At 41.3% G+C, this 17433-nt stretch overlaps 2 protein-coding genes across 2 annotated transcripts; both read left to right on the top strand.

Annotated features, from left to right (window-relative positions):
- Positions 1–4189: 4189 nt before the first annotated feature.
- On the top strand, positions 4190–12452 carry LOC136466638 (protein arginine N-methyltransferase 5-like). The gene is made up of 22 exons (XM_066465108.1): positions 4190–4515; positions 4601–4807; positions 6059–6148; positions 6248–6325; positions 6422–6510; positions 6614–6689; positions 6779–6865; positions 8051–8129; positions 8623–8717; positions 8806–8841; positions 9494–9562; positions 9911–9979; positions 10325–10378; positions 10537–10611; positions 10805–10897; positions 10988–11091; positions 11186–11234; positions 11305–11391; positions 11520–11625; positions 11733–11820; positions 11913–12006; positions 12089–12452. Exons 1-22 carry the CDS (start codon positions 4372–4374, stop codon positions 12170–12172), a joined length of 1953 nt encoding a protein of 650 aa, XP_066321205.1. The 5' UTR covers positions 4190–4371; the 3' UTR covers positions 12173–12452.
- Positions 12453–13925: 1473 nt separating this feature from the next.
- On the top strand, positions 13926–17308 carry LOC136466639 (uncharacterized). The gene is made up of 6 exons (XM_066465109.1): positions 13926–14315; positions 15407–15460; positions 15842–15922; positions 16566–16635; positions 16726–16814; positions 16912–17308. The coding sequence occupies exons 1-6, from the start codon at positions 14166–14168 to the stop codon at positions 17044–17046; spliced, it is 579 nt and encodes a 192-aa protein (XP_066321206.1). The 5' UTR covers positions 13926–14165; the 3' UTR covers positions 17047–17308.
- The last annotated feature ends 125 nt before the right edge of the window (positions 17309–17433 follow it).

Raw genomic sequence — 17433 nt, 5'->3', positions numbered from 1 at the left:
AGGATTTTTTGTGGCAAATTGGTAATAGCTTTGACCATGAAATTTTTACAGTAGATTCATTATATTATTATGTGCTCACTGTAATTTTTGTAGACTTAGAATAGGTTGAGAAATATAGTAGCTAAGTACTTCTTGTTGTAGTATACAAAAAATCGTTAATAAGAGTAAGAATATATTTTAGTTGCTAAGTAGCACTTGTAGGTGAAACCCTGCTGGTTTGATGGGAATGATGATTAGCTTGGTATCTTAGTTATTAGAGCTAGCTTAGTGGCTTAGTAGATGTATTCTTATTTTAAGAACTATTGTTGCCTTAATATTGGGTGTTGCATCGTCATTGCATGCATGTAGAGAACAAGTTGATGGAGTTTGTGACCGAGGGCGAGCAGGAGTATGAAGAGGTGATTGAAGAGTACGGGTATTGATGGGTGTAAGGGGTTGTGTCTCACGGCCAATGGGGCATAGCTTGGTTACACTGTTTTTCCTGTCCGTATCGGTTAAGGACCGGCCGTTGCATTGGATTCTAGTTAGGTCACAGACTTATTATCCTGAGCACATACTTATTTATGGGAGCAAGAAAGGCTCATTACTCTCTTATCGTGGGTTCCGGTTCTTTCTAGACCGACTGATTGGAGGCGGGGATGGTGGAGGTCTAAGCACTACACTGAGTCTGGGACTCAGGTGTAGGGGCTTGGAGTCCAAGTTTGGATAGGGACCTGGACCCCTTGACAGAAGAGTGATGGGTTGGTCCTGCTTGTGCCTAGGATACAAGCGGGGTGTGTGTTTTGGGGTACCCAGCTGGGCACATTGATTCACAAACCACCGGGTAATCTGGTATGACTTGTCTATAATCTAGCACCATAGTAAGAACTGTAAGATGAAAGGTGGTGAAATAGGTCTGATTGCTCAACTCTTGCTTGAAAGTAGAATATGTGCTTACATAGAATGGTTAGCTAATGAACTAATCATGACTGCTAATAAAACACATACATAAGGATTCACTACTAGTATTGTTTTTTTGCAAAAAGGAAACCTAGCAAGCCATAAAGCTTATCATATCCTTTGGAGTCGAGAAATTATTCCCACTAGTCGGGTAAGTCTTGCGAATACCTTATATACTCAGGGTTTATTTACCCCTGTTGCAGGTGCAGCTTGAAGAGTAATTATTGTGTGGAGGATTCTTCTGGTGGGCACAGACGGATCCTTGTATTCTACCATTAGATGTTTATTGTAATTCCGCTGTTTAAATTCTGCACTCTTAACTTGGTACTGTAATAATGTATTTCTAAGAACTTTGGTTGTATGAAATGGACTAAGTATTGTAAACTCGTTCTCATTATTGGATCCTAGAGAAAAAACATGGATTTTTCGAGTTCACCCTTGGGGTGTGCTCAACAGAATCCACCCGATGTAGCTTGCTTTCGGGATGCTTAGTGTCTGGTGGAAGATGAGCGCCTCCGTAAGTGTGCTCTTTTGGCCGGTTCTGCCACAGGTGGCGATGACTAGATCAACACTAGTTGCTGACAAGGAGGAAACCCACAAAGATAGAAAGAGGGGAGAGGGATACAGGGCGAGCAAGAGGTAGAGGTTCGTCGACGCCTACAATGCAGCAAGCGTTATGATGGGGGTAGTGGTGTGTGGAGCTAGTCTAATAGGTTGGATAGAGACTCAATTAATATAAATGTGATAGATTTAGTGACTTTAACTTGTAAGTTGTAACATATTTTTATATAAAAGGACCAACTTGTAATATGCTTTTACACATAGTTGGTTTCTTATTGAGCTACACACAATTTTACTTCACTTTTGCAGCAGTAAGTCAATTGTAAGTTGTAACTTTAATAAAAAATAAATATACGGAAGTGACATCCTAAACAAAATTATGTTCCAAATCTAAGGATGATCAATGATTAGAAATAGTTGGCCATGCATCTATCACCTATATTTACACATATACTGGTTGAGTCTTTTGGATGAATTGCATCTAAAGATAAACAGCAAAACAACTAATTGTTCTACAAAAAAGATCTATATTTTATCTCTCCTACAGTGGCAAGTTAGAGTAACATGGTTTTAGGGTAAACGAGCTTAGCTATACTAAATTTGTTAGGTTGGGCCTAACTAGACTCAAGTTTGGTGAGTCTTGTTGGGTCCAAAATACTTTATTGTTTTCTTTTTATAGGTCTATCATATATGGTTCCACAACATTAATTCTTCCATTAACAAATTGAATTTATGCCACGATTAAGATGTTTTGGGGTGTGTCTACCAATTATAAATATGCTAATATAAAAAAACTAGCTTGCAGCAATAGTACGTTGGGGGGGGGGACATGGAGAGGTTGTTCATACCAAGCAAAGCGAGTCTTTCGTGAGCACATGTGCGTAATGAAGACTGTCGAACTCCCTCTATTAACCAAAACATGTTTTACTCTGTTCCCTTCTATTTCAGGACAAGGACTATCGCATCAACATGGGTTATATGCCCTTGGAATATTGACCATTCCTTCATAAAACACATCATATCATGTTTTCTCACCTATGTTATCCTATGCATGGTCATTATTATAACCCTAATAATATCTACAAACTAGAAAACAAAAACCAAACAAAACAGCAGGTATAAAATAAATTACTCAATATTTCTAAATTAGACTAACTTCTTACCATGCCAGCATCGTATGGATATGAACATAGAAAAACCGACTTATAAAGTATAAAGATAAGATACTTAACCCTATTACAAAACATGTGACCAACTAAATCACATATTGTTAACCCAAAATATATGCGTAAGGATTTTTTTTTGTTTTCCTACTACAATGAAAAAATCAAGAATTGTTGAACCCCAAATATATGGGGAAATATATTTTTTGTTGAATCACTATATATATATACTTAGCCATTAATACCTGCACATACACTCTCTCTTAAGAATGCACGCACATACATCATATTATTATGAGCACTTCTGAAAAGGCTAAGACTAAGCCCTGTTCGCTTGTCTTATGAGCTACACTGTTTCAACGAAGGAACATTGTTTTTCTCTCACAACAAATCAGCGAACAGTACTTTCAGCCATGACTTTTCAGCGAAGTAAACAGGGCCTAAGCCAATAGATCTTGAGATCAACAACCATAGATGTCTCGATGTTAGCTGACACAAGTTACATATCACATATGGGGTCCGTTTGGTAGTTAGAAACATTTCAGATTCTAGCCAAAAACCTTAGAATCATTGCCAAACGAAAAAAGTAAAATGTTTGTGTCAAAACACGCATGACACGTGCCTATGCATGTGAAATAGCTTAAGAGCAGTTTTTGACTCATTTTGTTTCTTGCCTCTTTTGTGAACTGGCAACCGTATTTTGTAGTTAACCCATTCAAATGCAATAAGTTAAAATATGTTGTATTTAAGTTAATCTTCGCTTGCGTGAAGTATATTTTTATTTATATAAACTTTTTTATGAAAAACATTATTTTTAAATTAAAATCTAGCCTACTAGTCAAACAATCCCACAAAATTATCCTGATTCATCACTTGAATTTTTTTTAAAGAGAATTTGGATCTGAAATATTTCTACGAGAATCTAAATCCCTAATCCAACATGGAAAATGAGAGCCAGGTGCTTTGTGAAGCAACTACCTCTAACCTAAAAATTCAAGACTATGAGACTCTTTGTGCACAATTGTACTACCTATTGTCACTACGTGATTCACGCCCTTATCTTGATCCATGCACAAATTACACGATTGTGCAATTCGTAGGAGACAACTCAAACAATATCTTGGATTTATATGTAACACTATATTATTATGTCAATACTCGTGCACTTATTTTTTTATAAGTACGTTTTTATTTCAAGTTGTAAATTTATTCTGATTTTTTAGTAATAATTTTATTATACATCATATATTTTATATTTAGCTATATATATACAATCAAAATTACATAATCAGAAAAGACAGAATGATTTATAATTTTAAAACAAAAAATATTAAATATACTATAATAATAGTTTTTTTTTTTGGCGATAGAGTTTGTCGGAGTTGGACGCAGTCAACCACGATTTTCCCGACGACCTCTACTCTTATAAATGTATAGCGGGTCCCACATGTCAGTAAGCCATCCAGCAGCAAAAGCGCCAAAGAAAGAAAAAAAAAAAAAATCCGTGCCAAGAGTAATCAGAAGCACCCGCCAAACGGCCAAAGCCTGAAAGCCCCCTGCTCCCCGCTCGGCGCTCAAACCCCTAAACCCTAGCCGCACCAACGCCTTCCCAAATAATCCCTCCTTCCCCGGCGGCTCCGTCTGCGGGCGGCCACCAGCAACCAGCATCGTACGGCGGAGAAGCGCGGTTTACACCCGTCTGGCGGAGATGCCGCTGGGGCAGCGCCCGGGGGACAAGAGCGACTCCCGCTACTGCGGGGTGGAGGTGCTCGACTTCCCCGCCGGCGAGGGCCTCCCCGCTGTCCTCAGCCACTCCCTCGCCTCCGCCTTCGACTTCATCCTCGCCCCTCTGGTGGGCACACTACCGCTCTTTTGCCGCCGTATGCCTTCTTCAACGCCCCCTCCTCTGATATGCTCTGCTCTGCTGCACGCCGCAGGTTGACCCCAACTACCGGCCGGCGCCCGGCGCCGTTCTGCCCGTGTCGGCGTCGGACCTCGTCCTCGGCCCGGCCCAGTGGAGCAACCACGTCGTCGGGAAGATCAGCGAGTGGATCGATTTGGACGCGGAGGACGAGCTGCTCCGCCTGGATTCCGAGCTAGCGCTGAAGCAGGAGATCGCGTGGGCGTCTCACGTCTCGCTGCAGGTCCAGTGGTCTCATTGCACCGTTCATTACCCATTCACCCGTTAGCTTGGAACCGACCAATGATTGTTGCGAAATTGAAGACTTAATTTCGCAATACATTGCCTTCAGGACTTGAAAAACATTTTATAATGGCAAAACTTTCTAACTTTGCCGGGAGCCGGTAACTGTTGGCTGCCGATCCGTTCACATTTGAAATCCCCTTCACAATCTTAACAGTTTTCAACTTCGAAGAGCATTCGATTGGCAATTGTATTCCGTTACGAGTAAAAACAGCTCAACAACAACAACAACAAAGCCTTTAAGTCCCAAACAAGTTGGGGTAGGCTAGAGTTGAAATCCATCAGAACCAATCAAGGTTCAGGCACGTGAATAGCTGTCTTCCAAGCACTCCTATCTAAGGCTAAGTCTTTGGGTATATTCCATCCTTTCAAGTCTCCTTTTATTGCCTCTACCCAAGTCAACTTCGGTCTTCCTCTGCCTCTCTTCACGTTACTATCCTGACTTAGGATTCCACTACGCACCGGTGCATCTGGAGGTCTCCGTTGCACATGTCCAAACCATCTCAACCGGTGTTGGACAAGCTTTTCTTCAATTGGCGCTACCCCTAATCTCTCACGTATATCATCGTTCCGAACTCGATCCCTTCTTGTATGATCGCAAATCCAACGCAACATACGCATTTCCGCGACACTTAGCTGTTGAACATGTCGTCTTTTTGTAGGCCAACATTCTGCACCATACAACATAGCAGGTCTAATCGCCGTCCTATAAAACTTGCCTTTTAGCTTCTGTGGTACCTTTTTGTCACATAGGACACCAGACGCTTGCCGCCACTTCATCCACCCTGCTTTGATTCTATGGCTAACATCTTCATCAATATCCCCGTCCCTCTGTAGCATTGATCCTAAATATCGAACGGTAACGAGTAAAAAACAGCTCACAGTGGAATATTCCCACTGCCGTCAGTTTCTCCCGGTGAGCCTGGGATTTCTAGTTCCAGATAACCTGTGGGTTGCCCTGGAATTTGAAACCCCGATTGACATAGCATAAGAATTCTTCTCCGGTAATTCTGTGTGTGTGAATCATCTCAGTTTTTCATCATCTCGCAAGTTCTAGAAACAAGGGCAATTCCATTCCAATACAAAATCTTAGGATTTTGATGGCAGCTGAAAACTTTGTTAGCTTGATTGTCTCATGCAGCACTGTCCTTTTCGAAGAAAAAAAATTGAATTTTGGTGCACGTCCTTGCAGGCATGTGTTCTTCCTGCCCCCAGGAGATCTTTTTGTGGCAATTATGCCAGAGTTGTGAATCAAATTTTGCAAGGCCTGACCAATATGCATGTATGCCCTCCATCTCCCACCCCTCATTCTGTCTGTTTTATCTTTGTTCTAGATATGCTTATATCTGAATGATATTTTTTCTTCTGCTTCTTTCTCAAGTTGTGGCTTAGGTTGCCTCTGGAGAAGTCCGAGCCTATGGATGGCGATCTTGATAAAATAAAGAATAACAACCACACGGTAATTTTTTGACAATTGAGTGTGCCTGGAACATGGTGTAGAAGTATTTTAGCATTATATATAATGCGCATGTTTATTTGTTTTCTTTAACTACAGAGTGAAATAGTAGACTCGTGGGAATTATGGAATTCGTTCAGATTGCTATGTGACCATAGTTGCCAACTATGTGTGGCACTTGATATTTCGTAAGTGTCATACCTGCCCATTCCAGTACTTTTGAAACTATTTAATTATTTTAATCTATAATGCTATAGTTTTGGTATTTACAAAGATTCATTCTTTTAACAGGAGCACACTGCCATCAATAAACTCATTAGGGCGGTGGTTTGGGGAGCCTGTAAAGGCTGCTATTCTGCAAACCAATGTAACCACAAATTTTTTATCTAACAAATTAATGTTGATGCGCTGTCAGGCAATGAAAACTGAGGTCACTGTTTGATTTTTACATCGCAGGCTTTTCTTACAAATTCAAGAGGTTATCCTTGTTTATCAAAGCGGCACCAGAGGCTGCTAACTGGATTTTTTAACCATTCTGTTCAGGTTTATTATTTTTATGCTTTTACGATTACACCTAGTCAACCTTTCTATTTTCATATCTTCTGAGCCAACAATCCGATGTTACGTGCTTCTAGTCTATGCAGCACGGATACGGATACACGTATCGGTATCGGAAGGATACGGATACGCGGATACGGCAATTTTCTAGAAAACATGATACGCGGATATGTTTTACTATTTTTTTAATAAATAAATAATAATACAAATTAAAATTGTGAAAGTCTAAAACTTGAGTCACAGGAAATCCTAATGTCTGTTCTCTGTTGAGATTGTGGCCGGTAGTCACAGCCCACGGATCCTATGCTAGGATTAGCACTAGCTTGTGCCAGCACTACCAAATTTGGAGAGGCCACCTATTGCAATGAAGCAATCAAGAATGGGCAACAGTAAATCAGGAAGGGGAAGTGGGGAACAAAGCAAAAACTGCAGAAGTAGAGTAGATCAAGAATAGGCAAGGGGATGTACATGCAGAAGCAGAGTAGACAGCTTGCTTTGCTGCTGAATCATCCTCTCCCCTGCATCACTGGAGCTGGCCGTGACCATGACTGACTGGTGAGTGCTCCCCGGCGTGGCGGTCTGGAGGAGGATGGCACGGAGGGGCCGGAGGCCCGGCACCGGCGGCCGGCGAGCAGCGGCGCATCCCTGCGCAGGAGGCGGCGCACATGTACGCAGGAGGCCATGCGCGGGGGCGGAGGCTTGTCTCCAGCGAGCGGGGGCGGAGGCTCGTCGCCAGCGGCCGGCGAGCAGGGGCGGAGGCTCGTCGCCGGTGATCGATGAGCAGGGACGAGGCTTCCATGCGCGCGTTTGCTGGAGGCGGCGCGACCGCACGAGGTGCGAGCGTCGGGGGCTAGGGCATCGGGGAGACATTGTTTTTGTTGGGCTGGGCCGTATCCCAAATACAGATACGTATCCACAGGCGTACTCAAAAATTGCGAAATTAATAAAAAATCAGATACTGCGCAGATACGTATCGGGAGCGTGTCGGACGCGTATCCGTATCGGAAACGTATCCGATACGCGATACGCTCGCTCAGCCACGTATCCGTGTAACGTAGCTTCTAGTTTTCAACTTGCCTTTTTTATCTTTTGTATATATATGTCATTTTGTGTTTTAATTGAGGCAACTGTGGCGGACATCATTCTTGAGTTCTTTTTTGTTCTGTTTAGGTGATAATCTCTGGGAGATCAAATCTCAATGTTTTCCCAGCATCTGGAGTGCTCTCAGGTGATGAGAGCTACACTGAAGGTTAGCCATGCATACTGTGTGACATATTATTCCGTGGTGTGCTTTAACCACACATGATTGTTAATAAACAGAGTGATTCGTATTGGCACCAACAAATATAGGCCTGCCCCCTGCCCCCCCCCCCCCCCCCCCCCCCCCCCCCGGTCTATTCCGACATAGAATAGAGATAAAAGCATTACCATAGGCTCATTCATCGAACCCCCACCCCACCCACATTTGGATGGAGATAGTTCACTGGCCATGCTACATTTCAGAATTTTTAATACTCTTGTCGACTCTGGGGAAAAAATACAAGAGTTCTTAACTCCAAATGTTTAAATCTAAGCTCCACTTCATTATGATGGCAACATGAGCATTTCTATGATTATACTGTCCTATGTATTAGCTAATCACCTAATTCTAGGTCGCACTGTAACTTACTTTCATTTCTTAGCATGACTCAGTACTTGCCTAATAAATTATTAATTACCATTGAAATAAACTGTTCTTTTAGATTCCCCTGTTCGACATGCATTAACTCCGTACGTGGAGTACATTGCGTGCCTATATCAGAGGATGGATCCACTTCCTGAGCAGGAACGCTTTGAGGTATTCATTCTAGCAGACACGCTTTGGCCCAGGATTTAACTGCTTGACTGGGATATTCATTGACTTTGTGTTATTTGACTTGATTCAGATTAATTACAGGGATTTTTTGCAGTCTCCTCTCCAGGTAAGTTCTGTTGTATTTGCCATTGATTCTATGGTACCTAAAACTAATTATTTCTTGGGTCATGGGTTGGGTTGTTTATACTGCCCCCAAAACCATTATCAGGGGTTGAGTATTGATGAGTTCACTGAAATTTCACAAAAGTCGGATATTTTAGTCACAAATGTAAAAGTGTGTTTTTGGTCATTAAGATTGATTTTTATGCCTCCATAATATAATAAACCAAGTCCGTAGCCTAGCATCTCGTGTGTCTAGAGGATGTCCAGATTAAACTTACGTTCAGCCAGCTTTTTCAAAATTTACTTTCGCTGGCCGGCAGGCCTCACTAATTCAAGGAAGAGAACTGAAGTTGTAATGGCTTGGGGTTTGAACCCATGATCTCATCCTTGTGCTGCTACAGCCTTGCAATAGGTTAAATGCATTCGTAGGCTAAGGTAGATGATGCTCACTTTATCCTACTTTAAGGTTTAACAATTCAAATTTCTTCAAACAATCTTTATGGGAAGGAATTTTTCCTAGTTCGCAAGGTTATTCACTTATTCTGCTGACAACCTGACATCCCTGAGTTTTTTTTTCCTACGAAACCAGTACAGAAATACTTTGCCCTCCATTACTCTTCATATACTTATGGGACATGACTTTCCTTTCGGTGCAGCCTCTAATGGATAATTTGGAAGCTCAGACTTATGAGACATTTGAGAAGGATGTTGTGAAGTATACTCAGGTTCCTGCTATATGATGTGAATATGCCCTTTGTTTTATATATTATAGCTTGTGAAGTAGCTACTATCTTGTTCATATTTATTTTGAATAACATGAATGCAAAATTTGAAATTCGAATAAAACTTCTTATCTGTTTCCACCACGATTTCAAGCATCACATTATATGGCTGTTCTTGAAATAATAGTTTACTTGAACTGCTGATGAACCTGGTTTGGCAAAAGAAAACAAATAGTCAAATATTATATGACCAGAATGTTATCCTTTTCTTTTCCCTGTGACTTCATGTCTGCTTATTATTAAGTCCAATACTGGTTTTTGTTGATTCTTTGTTTTACATCATGTGAGCAGTATCAAAGAGCAGTTGCTAAGGCCTTGGTTGATAGGGTTGCAGATGATGCAGTCTCCACAACTAGGACGGTAAGATTGAGCCTTAAACTTTGATTTGTTTTTTCCTCCTAAATTTGATGCATGTAAACCATACCTTCAGTAAATTTTAGGATACCGAAAAATTTAGGAGATGAAGTAATGGTATAGCTCTAAATAAGATTAGAGGCTTTATTTTCTGCTGAGATGGCATAAATTCGAATATTGTTTTTCCTATATGTTTCTGGACCATGGCCAATTGAATGACTCTTTTTTTTCTTCTGCCTTTTAATTTCCTGCATACTGTAAATAAATCTACTCCCTGTCTCATTGGGTTCATTCCATGTTTCTGTATTTTTTCTTGAGTCTAATTATGTATTCACTATTAAAAAAACATAGGTTCTGATGGTTGTGGGAGCAGGCCGAGGACCTCTAGTACGAGCATCATTGCAGGTTAGCGTCACTTCGCTTGAAGCTTATGAGCTTCAAAGAAAAAAAGAGGATCTTGATTAATTTGCTGTCATAAGGATACAAGTGGAACACCCTCTTCGAAAAATGTAGTACAACTGTATCTCTCTTCAATTGAGCTAAATGAAACTTTGACATTGCAGGCCGCTGAAGAAACTGGCCGCAAGTTAAAAGTATATGCTGTTGAAAAAAATCCTAACGCTGTTATTACTCTTCATGTAAGTTATTGAGTGGCTATTCTGTCTCTTATTTATTCAATCATGTCCATTAGGCTGGTACTAAACTACTAAAGTTTGTCAATGTAATAATTGCTGATACAATCATTTTACTTGTTGTATTGCTATATCTACTGTCGCCTTCTTGTATTCCATTAGTATATTTTGATTTGATCTATTTTGGGTGCTGAAACAGAGTTTGATCAAATTGGAGGGTTGGGAAAGCCTGGTTACTGTAATTTCTAGTGACATGCGGTGTTGGGATGCCCCTGAAAAGGCAGATATTCTGGTATGGTGATATTTCATTTTTGGAAGTGGTCATGTTAAACCTTTCCATCCTGTTAATTTTAAAAACCTCTTACATACCTACATGAATCAGGTCAGTGAATTGCTTGGGTCCTTTGGTGACAATGAACTATCTCCTGAGTGTCTTGATGGTGCTCAGCGATTCTTGAAGCCTGATGGGATTTCCATTCCTTCATTGTACTGGACCTTTTCTTATACATATATTTCCTTAATTCCTGATGTAAAAAATATGTTAAATATCATTTGATTGTCTGCTTATGTTTCTTTGCAGATACACCAGTTTCATCCAACCAATAACAGCATCAAAATTGCACAACGACGTAGGTGTCTACAAATTGTAGTTAAGCTTTTGACATTTCTATAGAAACCTGAGTGACTTGATTTCTGCAGATCAAAGCACACAAAGATATTGCACATTTTGAAACTGCATATGTTGTCAAACTACACCGCATAGCGACACTTGCACCTCCACAGCAGGTAAGAGATCACATCTGTGTATGCTTCATCGGTTCTGATCAAATCACAGTTTGATACATTGCCATATTTTTTCTGTTTATTTATGCCATGAAATTTGGTGATCACTTTTACTTTACATCTTTACATAGGTTTTTACTTTCACCCATCCAAATTTCTCACCAAATGCTAGCAACCAAAGGTACACCAAGTTGCAATTTGAAATGCTACCAGATATGGGTTCATGCCTTGTGCACGGTATGCAACCATACCCATTGTTTGGATTTTGTTATTCATATAAACTAGTACCATAGATACAGACGTTGGCCCCTCCCTAACTCAAGTTTCCCCCATCATTTTGGCAGGATTTGCGGGCTACTTTGACTCTGTTCTTTATAAGGATGTTCATCTTGGAATCGAGCCAAACACCGCTACACCAAACATGTTTAGCTGGTAACCTGCAACCTGATCTTTACAAAAGCGAACAATCGAATCTCTCAAATCTTGCCATCAATAACTGTATCTTCATGACGAAACATTGCCAGGTTCCCCATCTTCTTCCCATTGAGAAAGCCCATCTACGTGCCGGAAGGGTCTCCTATAGAAGTGCACTTCTGGCGGTGCTGTACCCCCACAAAGGTAAGCATATGTCATGGCCTGTCGATTCTGGGATGCTGGAATTTCTACCATCTCACCCTCATCTTCCCCATTGCTGCTGCAGGTGTGGTACGAGTGGGCTGTGACTACGCCGACTCCGTCGCCGATCCACAACAGCAATGGCCGGTCGTATTGGTTTGGTCTATAATAAGCCAATCAAGATCATCGCTTTGTGTTGTAACAGAGAAGAAAAAAGAACAGAGAGATGATAGGGTTTAATTCTATTTGAGTTGAGTCGGGTGCTACTGGTTTTTCTGCCCCGGAGGAGCAGATCAAAGGATCTGTAACGTGTTGTCATCTGAAAGGGGTTTCTTGACTTCCAACGTTGCCTACTCGATTTTGCTAGTGTGGTAGTAGTATTTCTTGGCTTAAAATGTTCTTGTTTCGTCGAATCTTAAACTCTTATAAAGCAAAACCTCACTAGCCTATTCCTCTGCTTCCACGTTGTGCCACATCATCAACATTGGTCCAGCCGTCAGATCTTAAGTAGTCATCTCTATCCTCATTGTTGATTGTTTGAGCCACCCCTTTAGCTTCCAAGCCATTGGTAAAAGGTAACCGGTCATCATTGCTGCAAATGAAAATTAATGGGCAACCACTAGGCCATCAGCAGCTTTTTTCTAATGCCAACGACACCACTCCTCTTCCGATTCCTCTCCCTGCTCCACCCATTTCCTGTATCGTGACAATAAACACTGTTCTGGCTGAATTGTTGTGAGAGAAAAATAATGTTCCGCCTAAAAAAACAAGCCGAATATGGGGTAAGCCGAACGGGGCTAAAGGATATAATAGGGGGCTGCAGCTACTTTTAACAACCCTCCCTCCTCACGAGTGAATCCTCATCCATGGATGCTTCTTAATCACCATGATCATTGCCGTAACTATCTCGTTCTGCAAATCCTTAACCAGAGTGCTTCTTCCTTCTTGCCCATGACTCCATGAGGTATCTGCTATAGGCTCATGCTTCTTGGCACCTGCAGTGTTTCTGTACAGATTATTATTTCTCATATAATACATTACTTCTGTTTCTAGAACTTGGTTTGCAGCATTGATTAGATTTTATTTGTTTCTTATTCTTATCTCTAATAGCTACAGTCCAGATGCACGTCAGTGAGTCATCATTTTATTCTACTAAATGGCTGCATGTTTGTCTAGATCTCAAGATCGTCTATTCAGTTCATATAAGTAACATTATGTTTTCCTTTGACATTTTTCATATTATCTATCTTCTAAAGTCAATAGAGGAGTTATTCAACTCCTACCGAATTTTTTTATTCCAACTCCAACATGTTGTTTGCAATCATTCAAGAATGAATAATGAATGCTACTTGAATCTTTTAGCTCCTCGTACCAACTTTAGATCTTTGATCACCAATCATCATAAATCACACCACAATTACCATGGCAACGCACAGGGAATCATCTAAGGGCTTGGTTCGCCTAGTAGCTACTAAATTTAGTCGCTTTTAGTCACTTTAGTAACTTTTCAACCAAACACTATGACTAAAAGCTACTAAAAGGGCTTTAGTCATCTCTAGTAACTCTGAAGTTACTAAAAGTAACTAAACCGTTTAGAGTTTAGTAGCTCGAACCAAACACCTCATAATTTTAAAACGTCTGCATCCTTTTTCGATCTGTGTGGCTCTTTTGACTGGAGATTGGTTTGCTTCCTAGAGCATGATATTCTGAAAGAAAAAGAAAAACAGAACATATAATTGTTTTATCTTAGGGCTGCAAAAAAAACATTTTTGAAGCCTGACGATCGTTTTCCACGCGACTGAATGGCACCCGTCGCTGTGCGTGCGTGTTCTGTGTCTGACGTGTGGGCCAATCGTGGAACCCACACGTTGCCTGGAAGGTTCACACAATCACACTTCAGTGAGCGTGTACTGCCGGGAAGGCTCCGGAAGCATCTGGAACACGCGGGCACGCCACTGGGCGTGGGCTGACCCTGACGACACACAAAAGGAGAAAGAGGAAGCAAGCCCCCGAGAAAGCGGTCAGAATTGGAGTGCAAGCGACGCGTCGAGCTAGAGCCCCCATCCCGTTCCCGCCCCGCGCCTCGCCGAGAGATCTGCGCCGTCGTCGGCACCGATCCGTCCGTCCGTCCATCCGTCGTCGGCGCCGGAGAACGAGTAGAGATGGAGGAGACGGCTGAGAAGGCGTCGTCGTACAGGTACTGGGTGCGGGAGGCCACCGGCGACGCCGCGCCGCTCCCCGTCCCGTGCAAGCTCGACCCCACCGCCAACGGGAACGGGAACCCGCCACCCCTCGGCTCCGTCTGGAATCAGGTGAGCCACGCCCCATCTTGTCTCGTCTCATCATCTCCACCCGTCCGTCTACCTGTGTTGGATTGGAGAAGGAATCGTGTAAGTAGTTGCATTGTGACAAGCTTGACGACTAAAAAGGTCACGAATTTGTGATGTCCTTAGTGTTCATCCGTGCGTGGAGTCTGATGGGGTAGCTGACGAATGCTAGATCTGATCTGTATTTCAACTTGCTTTGTGATTACGTATTGTTGATCTGACCGCTGGGAGTACCGTTAGTGACAACCAAATATGATACCTTGGCATGATGCCAGTATACAAATTTAGTCACCCTCAGCGAAAAAGCAATCCAATCGACGGAGCTTATTTGCCATGAATTTGTTGCTTGGTTGGCTGATTGGCGCAGGATTATTGTTTCTTAAACATGTCGCTTGTGTTAATGTGCTGCTCCATTCTGTTCTTGTGGAATACTGGATGCATTCACCCTTGTACTTGCAAGAAATGTTTCTTATCTTGGTTGAATGAGTGTTCCTGCTGCTTATGGAGAGTTGATTCAATCCACAGACAATTGGGCTGACCGCATCCAGTTTGGGGAATATTATATTTTTATGCTAGATTCCTAAGGGCATAAACCCTGATTACCCCTGGATCTGGAAGTGAGAGATAGAAAAAGGACGATAGGTGCATGAATAGGGGAAATGCATGTGAAGGGTGAATAGGTTTATAACTTTGAACTAATGGGTAAAATGTCTGATATGTGTAAACTAATTGGTACGAGCCTTTTTATTCTAAATGATTTAACACCACATGAATTCATTTCACCCTTACAATTTGGTTTATTTATGTTCACATTGAGTAATCTTATGGCATTGCTCCTATCTTATAATATGATAAGTCCAGCTGTTTTTTTTTTTTTTGGCACTTATGCTTCTTTGAAGTTGATAATAAGAAGATATGACAGGAAAATGTCTATGCTTAATTTTGCTCAAGACGCTGATCCATACCATCTTACAAACGTTGCAGCTTTAGACAGAATAAATCTCCTTGTACATGTCTTCAAATTTATGGCTATTCCTATTCAAGTTTTCTGATGTGTTTGTTTTTACTCTTTGCAGGCTGGAACCTGGGAGGAAAAGAACCTCAACTCATGGGCCAATACTAGGATAAAGGTGAATATTTTAGTAACCAGCTGTTGGCAAAAATACTTGGCTTATTTTTCTCGAAAAGCGCAGGAGAGCTGCGCTTCATTATATTAAGAAGAAAGATGGGTTAAGAACCCTTTACAACGCACACCGCGCACCACACACCACACTTTTTGACTGATTACATTCGCGCCCGTGAACTAGCTGTCGAGGTGACCGAACCATACATGCTAACCATCAGGGAGTGGGGGCAGTCAGGAAGGACCGCTCCCGAGCACCTGCCATGCACCATAACCGGCGCTCCTCCCCTGCAGCGACCAAAAAAAATACTTGGCTTATGATACTCCTAGTACAATGATGTTTCTGTTTAAAAAAATCCTGACATTTGCTGGCTATTTTGTGCTACAGGATTTGCTGGGCTCTTTAGGTTCATTGGAGTTCCCTACAGGGAAGGCATCAGTTGATGAAGTGTCCAAGTGCTCAGGCGATGTAAGTATATTTTTAATAAAATCATTCAATTCTATTATTCGGTCATCAATTTGTGCTTGAAAGAAACAGTCTGATTATGCATGTTGCTCCCTTGCCATTGTACACCTGATGCGATTGATTTATCTTTACATCACCCTTCTGTAGTATGAAACTGTCTGTCTTTCCTGATAGCTGAATGACAGCTTGTACTAAAGCATAATGCATTAGTGTCTAGACTAACATGTATTGATTTATGTTTTGGGAACCTGTGCTGGATTTAGTTATATAATAATAATAATATTATTAGACAGCAGGCAGTGTAGGATCACTTAGATCTTGGCCTAAAAAAAACCTGTGAAGGATTCACATGCACTTTGCTCAGCTCGGTGTCCATTGAAACTTGATTGCTAAGGTTCTGTCAACAGTTGTGAGCTTCGCCTTAAAAAGAACAATGCGATTAAATGGATTAACAAAATGTTTTGAATTGAAAATCCTTCAGGGTACATTAGCACATAACAGCGGAAACTATACTGTTTCCTGTGTTACCTTGGATGGAATCTGTTGTGGTGCCTTGTGATAGCCATTTGTTTCTTTGAAGTATCTCTGTAATTCTGTATTGTGATATAATTTAACTTCTGAATATAAACCACTGGTTCCTTTGCAGGCATTTCAGGTCACTGTCCGCAACAAGAAGAGAGTAGGATATAATTATGAACTAAGCTTGAGATTTAAAGGTAGACATCACATCATATCACTCACTCAAGACTGTTGGTCCTTTTTTTATTGCTATTACTGCAGTTGTAACTCATGGTAGCCCTTATCAGGTGAATGGTTAATTAAAGAAGAAAACAAGAAGATCAAAGGACATTTAGACATTCCTGAGTTTTCGTTTGGTGAGATTGATGACTTGGAGGTAAAGCTGTCATTATTATGTACTTTGATATCAGTACCAACACAATACTGGAATGCATGACATACATGGCATATTTCTTTTCTGCCTCTGGTTTCAGGTACAAGTAAGGTTCAGTGATGACAAGGGCCTTGCATCCGATGACAAAACACGGATCTGCAAGGATCTCAAGTCCTTCCTGGCGCCGATTCAGGAGAAAATGCGCATGTTTGAAGAAGAGCTCAAAGGTAGATAGCGAGTATTAGCAAGAGTAGGCAGTGCTAGTTAAGTAACTTGGCGCTGCCGTGGTAGATTTGAGTAAAACATATCAAATTGAGGTGTTGTCAGTCTTGTGGTGTTGCCACGTTCTGAAGTCGTCTTTGGATGACTGGAACTGTATGTGTACTAATGTTATGTTGTGCACTTGCTGAGATGACCACATTCGAACTGTCTAAACCATCTCTTGATCCTCCGAATTTTCGGCATATGATAGTAAAGAAATTTAATATATTTCTGCATGAATGCTATGAATATATTTAGATTTATTCGGAGCTCAGAACGTTGACGTCCGAATCATGATCTGATGCCCTGGGCTTATAAGCCGTACTTTTTCAGCCAACGAACAGTGTTTTTTTCTTATAAT

The sequence above is a fragment of the Miscanthus floridulus genome, chromosome 7, assembly GCF_019320115.1.
Source record: "Miscanthus floridulus cultivar M001 chromosome 7, ASM1932011v1, whole genome shotgun sequence".
NCBI lineage: Eukaryota > Viridiplantae > Streptophyta > Magnoliopsida > Poales > Poaceae > Miscanthus > Miscanthus floridulus.
This window is presented reverse-complemented; position numbering and strand designations above follow the sequence as displayed.